Below are 8,125 nucleotides of genomic sequence, written 5' to 3'. Positions count from 1 at the left end.
ACCAGATGTGGAATGGGAGTGGGGAGAAATTTTCTCTTGCTGCAAAAGCTGTATCCCTACCCCCACCCCCTTACATAAATCTGTTCCGGAGGGTCATGCAGCCCTAAGCAAAAAATTTATGCAAGTGGAAAGGGCTTTTTCAGTGAGGGCAGAGATGTGAAAACCGTTTCCCTCTAGCTATTCACTTCTAGCCCGCTGTGCAATAACTTAAGCCTTCAGTGCAGGGATACCGAAGGCTTCCTGTGAACCTGCAGCCCTTCTTCCATTGCTGTCCAGCAGTGCATCATGCCACTCACTCTGGTTTTTTTAAATTCTCTCCTTTAAAAAAAATGCTGATCATCAACAAGACCATCCTCTTCACCTGCAGCAATATTTGCCATTTTATAAACTGTTCACTTCTTGTGGTTGTTAATTTAGTTAAGAACATAAGAACAGCCTTGCTGGATCAGGCCCAAGGCCCATCTAGTCCAGCATCCTGTTTCACACAGTGGCCCACCAGATGCCGCTGGAAACCTACAGGCAAAAGTTGAGGGCATGCCTTCTCTCCTGAGCGCTTTCCAGATTAGCCGCTCAACAGCTGCAAAATGCTTCTGTTCAGGCAAATCGCATTCAAAACATAAATAGCAAAGCACCCAGCAAGGGGAGCAGTCTGGTGAAAACTAACAACCCGAAAACACACACAACTTATTTACCCTAGATATACAACATTATAGCACTATATTGCAGTGATTAAATTTGAAACAAGTCGTTGTAAATATGAACGGCACTCTGCTGTCAGCGTAAAGACTGCAGTGTCACAACACAGGAAGTGTGGAAGCACATTTTAGAGATACGCCGTGACCCCGTTGCAGGGTCTAATCTGGAAAGTGCCGTGCTGTTACTCCCCTGCAACTGGTATTCAGAGGCATGCTGCCTCTGAGGCTGGAGGTGGCCTATAGCCCTCAGACTAGGAGCTGTTGATAGACCTCTCTTCCATGGAGTTATCCAAACCGTGCATGACTCTTCCCCAGTACAGAGAAGCACCTTTTAAATTAAGTTCAATGGCTTAAATGAAGATATTGGCAACTGAAAAAACAGAAGTAGTGATCATGACTACAGCTATCTCTGTGCAAAAACCTGTCCTTACCATGTCATCCATTAAACAGGGACAGGGATATTCAAATTAGCAGTGGATCAGGGCTAACTCAAGTAAGCACGAAAGAAAAAATACCATGTTTTTAAAAAAAAAAATTCAAAGAAGCCTGAATGAAATGTAATGTATTTCCAGATTGCATTTCATACAAGCTTTTGGAAATCCATTATGGCTTTCAGCCCCCATGCATAGGCCCAACTGAACTGATGACTAAATCTTCTCCTAACACTCAATATCAGTACTAGACTGATGGCACTAGATATTTGATTTCAGTATCTGACAGCATTCACAACTGATATATGACAGAGAGTCAGGGTGGTGTAGTGATTAGCATGTCAGACTAGGACTGGAGAGACCCAAGTTCAAATCCCTACTCAGCCATGAAATTCATTGAGTGACTGTGGGACAGTCACTTATCTCTCAGCCTAACATATCTCATAGAGTTGTAAGAGTAGACATAACCATAGACTTCCTTTGGCAAACACAGTTAAGCTTTTGAAATGTGGGATACTTCAGTAATATGTCATTACTTTGCCTGATATACTTAAACATGTTTATAAATAAAATAATTGTTTTGATGCTACTAAATTGAAATACCTAGTACTAGACAAAATCCTCTCAATATATTTTATGCAACTGGATAATTTGACGAATTTATATAATTCAGCAGCAAAAACCCTTCACACCCACTTTTGGGGTGTGTGTGTGTGTGTTTGTGTATAAATCACAGATGATAATATTTTTTTTAGTACTTTCAGTTTATTACAAGTTGCTGTTTTATCACTTTTATTTGTCTTCAAAACAATTTCATCAGCAGGTAGTTTTCAAGATGTTTCCCCAAAATGCGTTAGGAGGGAACTTTGATATCAAACATTGGAATATTTAATGATCTGGCTAGCTCACATGCTGCAGATCTCATGAAAGTCATAGGAAGACCCTGCTGAGAAATCCCATTTCCACATGTGTGAAACACCCTGAATTCCCATTCCTAATATCTCAATCTAATTTTTAGATTGTGAGCCCTTTGGGGACAGGGAGCCATTTTGTTTATTTACTTATATCTATGTAAACCGCTTTGGGAACTTTTGTTGAAAAGCGGTATATAAATATTTGTCGTTGTCATCTTTGGACAGCCAAGGAAAATATTTTTTCCTCTGCAGTCTCTTCCACCTTTCTGTCATGTAGCAGACAGCAACCAGTCAGGGGTCACTGCGAGAAGGTACTGCAAAGTTTTCATGGTAATCACCTGACAAGCAGAGAAATGATTGGCACTGTACAGCAGTGCTGCTGGAAAAACAGCTGGAGGCAATATCTCATAGTCTGGTATCTGCGATGGCCTCCATGGATATAGGTGAGTTTTCCCTTTGCTTCAACAGTGTGGCAGCAACTTCCTCTACCTCGGTCACCTGCATCTGGAAGGCAGCAGCCATTTCATCTCTTGCCAGTTTCAGGAAAGAACAGTCTTTAGCTAGGGAGCTGAGCCCACCAGAGGCCAGAGCCTAGAACAAAAGACTGAGCATTAGTTGGGTAGCTCCTAGGCCTCCAGAAATAACCCTCCTCAGCAATCCCCAATGCAGCTGGAGGCCTAGTTGCTTTGCTTCAGGGGTTCAAGCCACAAGGGCACTTTAGCCAAAGTTGCACAGTCCCCCTGCATGATACAGATATGACCAGTCTCACCGTGCAGTCCTGCGCTTTGCCTAGTGCTGAGGAGAAGCTTCTTTAAGGGAAATGGAAGCCCCTTCTTTAAGCCCATGCACCATCTTGGAAGACGTACACCTGGAAAGTGCTTGTCTCCTGGCGCTCTTAAACATCTGTCTTAAAGGGCTCTCCCAGCACTGAGGAAAGTACAGTACTATGTGAAGGTCATAACAGTGAGAAATGGCTCTCACACTGAAGGTTTTTGCCAAAGTGGCTCTCCGCTTGAAAAATAGTGAAGATCAGTGCACTAGCACAATACATGAGCAGGTCCCTTCACAGCTTCTCTACTGAATCCCTTACCACGATCCAACATCCATTTCTGTTTTCTGAACTCACTTATGCTGATCACGGCTGACATCCTTAATGCCATAGCAAGCCATGGCTCCTCCCTCATCCTGTCCTCCTCATCCTATTCTGTTCTTCATCATTGCTTGCCCTTGACCCTAATTCAAATTCCCCACTTGATTTCCAGCTAAGATGCAAGGTGATGCCAAGAGCTGTACCTCCTGGACGAGCTGGATAGTGGCTGGGGTAGAAACTTCTTCACTGTTCCCTGATGGGGTTCCTTCACTGCTGCTCCTAGACGGCAACACTTCACCATCATTTGGCTTTCGTTGGGAGACAATGGGCTTCTTTTTGGGCAACTGCACGGAAACCAAAACAAACATACTGAGTGGAAACTATTTGCCATCCGCTGCCACCCTCTATTACCCAGAGTGCAGCAAGCTTTGCCAAATATAGCTCATGCAACTTCTTCCCTCCATTGTCCTGTGACCTTCCTTAAAGGAAGATTGCTATCTCCATTCAGCCTCTGGCACAATTTGCAGATGGAGTACTCTTCAGTGAGAAATAGATATGTGCAGTGACCCTTTGCCTATATTATAAGAATTAATCTAGGGTTCATGTGAGGCTGCCCAATGCATACATAAAATAGTACTTGAATACCTTGGTGTGTCAAAGTTCTTTCCCCATTTGGGTTTTTTATTTTTATTTATTGTTAAATTTATATCCTGCCTTTCATTAAGAAAATCCCAAGGTGGCTCACAATAAAATTTAAAACAAGATTATAAAAAAGACACATACAAATATTGAGCTAAAAAATATAAAAACAAATCTGATTTAAAAAAATTTAAATTAAAACACAAGCATAAAAACAGTACAAAATACAAGACGCAGCAGTGGAGACAATCATATAAAAGCCTTGGTTAAAAGCCACAATTTTACATGCTTTCTAAAAACTGTGATGGCGACTGAGGAGTGGATACCCACCGGGAGAGCATTCCAGAGTCTGGGGGCAGCAACAGAGAAGGCTCTGTCCTGAATGCACAACAACCTAGCCTCCCTCATTGTCGGCACCCAAAGCAGAGCCCCTTCAGATTACCTTGTCAAGCGGGCAGCAAGCCTTGGGAGCAGGTGGTCCCTCAGGTATCCCGGGCCCAACCCGTTAAGGGCTTTAAAGGGCAAAACCAGCACCTTGAATTGTACCCAGAAACGAACTGGCAGCCAGTGCAACTCTTTCGGAATGGGTGTGATGTGCTCCCACCGGTCAGCTCCAGCTAAAACCCTAGCTGCCGTGTTTTGCACTAGCTATAGGTTCCAGATATTCTTCAAGGGCAGCCCCACGTAGAGCGCATTACAGTAATCCAGCTGTGACATGACTAAGGCATGGGTAACTGTGGCCAGATCTGCCTTCTCGAGAAAAGGACACAGCTGGTGCACTAGCTGAAGCCGTGCAAAGGCACCCCTGGCTACTGCCTCCACCTGAGCTTCCAAAAGCAGAGCCGGGTCCAGAAGTACCCCCAAGTTGCGTACTTGCAGCTTGTCTCCTGTGCACGTTTGTCTCCTGTGCACTGATATCCCAGCCCACCACTCTATTCCTTCTGCTCCATTCCCTGCCCTTTGCCTTTTGAAGAGGCAGGGTATGCAGTGGGTGGGAGAAGAAGGAGGAGGAGTGGTAACGGCTGCTGCCAGGTAAGGGGAAATGGTGGGGGGGACTTGCACCTGATTCACTCTGTACACCGTGGGTGGGGAGATGGGAAAGTGGGAAGGCTGGAACAGGGGGAAACTGACACACTTTGCATGCTGTGGATATCTGTGGGGGAGATCAGATGTGCTGCTCCCCACATGCTGTGAGGATGGGGGCGGTGGCACACCACGCTGCTTCAGTTGCTGGTGGGGGGATTGGGCTGGGCCTGTATCCACCTGTGGAGATGTGTGAAATGAGAAGGTATGCCAGATACAGTTTACTGCCACAGATAACCCAACCATTTATATGGGGCTGTAGGGCAATGTTCAGAAGACCATTCATTCCGATTAGATGATAGGTTGTTATTTTTTCCAGGCTGCTGCACAGATTGGCCAAAGATCATTATCTTCCCCCCACCCCACATGAGGATAAAGGTGAGGATCCACGGTGAAAGCCCTAAGTGACCAACTATAGGCTTGTTCACATAATCAGTAATTGAGTAGGACAAATGTACTAACCAGGTTCAGGAACTGTGTACACTCCCAATTTTTGGTTGATTGTGAGGGACAACCTAGGTAGGAGGGTTTTGGGAGAAGTGGGAGAGGTAGGAGGTAGGAGAAATGATTGTGTGAGCAGTTTGTGCTGGGTAGGATGACTTCGTCCTACCCTGCAGCTATACCTAGCTGTTTAATGAGGCAGGAGGAAAAGCCATCCTGCTCAGCATGAGTCTTGCACACAGTCACTTCCCCAACCTCCTACTGAAGGTTTTTGCCTTTGGCCACCAAAAACTGGGAGCACACGCAGCTCCTGAACCTGGGATGCTTGTCCTACAAATTACTGATGACGTGAACAAGGCTTATGTGTATTATGGCCTTGCTCTCTAGAGGGAATGTAAGGGGAACATGGAAGGCACAGCTTGGGCTGAGGCCGCCCTCCTAGACACATGTAAACAATGGGGCTGAGCTCATCTTTACCTGTAGTTCCAAACAGCTCTTGTCACCGTGTGCTGGCACCTTGCTCATATTCCTTTGTTGCTTTTCAGTTCCAATAAAGCATTCTTTGTCTGGGGGACAGGGAAAGAGACACCGGGAATCATGGAAATAATTATATTTGGCAGATATAAAAGAATATCTGCTACAGCTCCAACTAAACTTCAAAATGGGTGTTGATATGTTTACTGGACCGATTTCTGTTGATGTAGGAATAGACAACATTTAAGTTGCAAAAATGGGCTATTCTCATGTTATACGGTATGCATATACAGGTGTTACTACATACATGTTTTTGTGTGAAAGACTGTACACAAATACATTTTAAAAGTGACACAGGGACACACATCTCTAAAAAATGCAGCGTACAGATTGCACATTGAATATGCCATGTAATATTCAGATCGACAATTGTATGCATAATCAGATCAACAATCATCTATACACTGTGCAAACATAGATTGTACTCATGAATGTAATGTGTGAACGGACCTCTTAATCAGAGCAGCAGTTAACTCCCTACTTACACCACACATATACATAGTTTGAATATAGATGGACAAGGAATGTAAGATTAGGTCTGCTTTGGAAATCCCTTGGTTGTTGGTAGCATCACATCTCTTGGGCAGAGAACAGGAGCTTCTCACAGGTAGAGGTGGGGATCTGGCAAGGACTTACCTAGAACAGGTAGCTTATGAGATGGTGGCAGCCTGGTTTTCTTTATTTCATTCTCATATGTCATCCTATGGAGCAAAGCACTAAAGGTGAGTTCCAAGAAGCTATAGGTGGACCTCATTATCCGCGGGGTTTTTGTTCCTGTCAATTTATGCGGATAACAATACGGTGGATAACGAGACCTTATGTCAATGGCAATTGTGGGGTTAGGCTCCTTGAGGTCGAAAAAATGACAAAAGGAGCTTTAAAAAAAGCAGAAATCAGTGAAACAACATACCATGCCATGGTCTGCAGGTATCCAGCTGTCCAGCAATGCCCCTACCCCAGGCCTCAATTCTGCTATTTTTCCATGGAAAATCACGGGTGGGGGGAGAGTTTATTTTTCAAGAAAGAGCCACAAAATGGCTCTGTTTAGCCAAATGGTGGCCAAAAATGCCCTCGGAGGTCATTTCTGGCCACTCTGAAAACAGTGGATATGCGAATGTTTACTATTTATAAAAGTGCATATACCGAGGTCAGGTATCCATTGCCTGTCAGCAGTTATGCAAAACCGTGGATGTCAGGGCTGTGTGTGACAAGTCCATCTGTAGCTTGCTCCAAACAACTAAGCATGCAGTCTTTAGATTTTTCAAGCAAACCAAAAACCCAACAACTGCAAATTGCTGTCCAAGTCACAGCTCACACCCTTTCCTTTTTCGCTTTCACATCTGTTCTTCCAAACGCAGCAAAATGACTGCATCCCTCCAACTTATTGACACAGACTGATTGTCTCCCATTACTGACTCCCACACTAGGCTTTACCATGCTGTTGCATTGTTGTCAACATTGCTGTTGCTGTTGTTCACATTGTTGCTGTTGTTCACATTGGAGTGCCCTTCCGGTGGGAAGTCATCAAGGAAGACGGGGGAGTCTAAATCTTCACTCCCCACTTCTGTGAATTGTAGAGGCCTCTGGTTGGCCATATGAGGTGGTAGGGGACTGCTGGGTTCCATGAAGGTGTCAACGTGGCCAAACAAACCTCCTGTCCTCTGAGGATAATAGAGAAGGAGAGAGGACGTTACTGTGGTCTTTTTTTGTTCTGAATGGGGCAGGAAGAAAATTTAGCTAATGACACAATCTTCAATGAGATTTAGACTCCCTGACTCGGGGGGGGGGCAAAGTTGGGAGAAGACGAACTCCAGTACATTTCTATAATAATTAGAAGAAAGCTTGCAGTTGTTGCCATGCGGATGCCCAAGACAGATAGAGCAGATGCAAAATTATTATTAGACCAACTAAGGTAGAGGAACAAAAACATTTTCAAGTTCCATAGAGCTTTTGAGTTGCAGAACAACCTGAAATTTTATTTGCCAATACAGATGGATTCATAAATAGTTTTACTGGAAGAATTGCATATCTTAATGGTCTTTTTGAAAGCCCTTGTATGTGGCGAGAGTGTTGTAGGACTTAGAGCAGGAACAATCAAGTTCAAATCCCTGCTCATCTGAAACTTACTGGCCCATTTCTCTCCGTCTAACCTACCTCACAGAGTTGTTATGAGGATAAAAGAAGGGAGAGAGCATGAACACAGCCCTGAGCTCTTGGAGGAAGGGCACAATAAACAAACAATGCAAGTATGTATGTTATTAACAATGACCAGCTTCATGCTGAGTTCCCTGAGGCTTT

General features: G+C 44.3%; 1 protein-coding gene across 2 annotated transcripts in view; it reads right to left on the bottom strand.

Annotated features, from left to right (window-relative positions):
* Positions 1–1,871: 1,871 nt before the first annotated feature.
* The window catches only part of CACNA1S (calcium voltage-gated channel subunit alpha1 S), an 86,210-nt gene continuing 79,956 nt past the window's right edge, over positions 1,872–8,125 (bottom strand). For both annotated transcript variants that reach the window (XM_053246523.1, XM_053246525.1), the window contains 5 exons: positions 7,262–7,488; positions 6,464–6,528; positions 5,771–5,859; positions 3,334–3,474; positions 1,872–2,631 (listed from right to left, as the gene is read on the bottom strand). In XM_053246523.1, coding sequence (XP_053102498.1) covers positions 2,446–2,631; positions 3,334–3,474; positions 5,771–5,859; positions 6,464–6,528; positions 7,262–7,488 — 708 coding nt within the window. In that variant the 3' untranslated portion in view covers positions 1,872–2,445. The remainder of the gene's footprint in view (positions 2,632–3,333; positions 3,475–5,770; positions 5,860–6,463; positions 6,529–7,261; positions 7,489–8,125) is intronic.

This window comes from Hemicordylus capensis, chromosome 4 (assembly GCF_027244095.1).
Source record: "Hemicordylus capensis ecotype Gifberg chromosome 4, rHemCap1.1.pri, whole genome shotgun sequence".
Classification (NCBI taxonomy): domain Eukaryota; kingdom Metazoa; phylum Chordata; class Lepidosauria; order Squamata; family Cordylidae; genus Hemicordylus; species Hemicordylus capensis.
The sequence above is the reverse complement of the archived record's forward strand: the minus strand, read 5'-3'. Positions and strand labels throughout refer to the sequence as shown.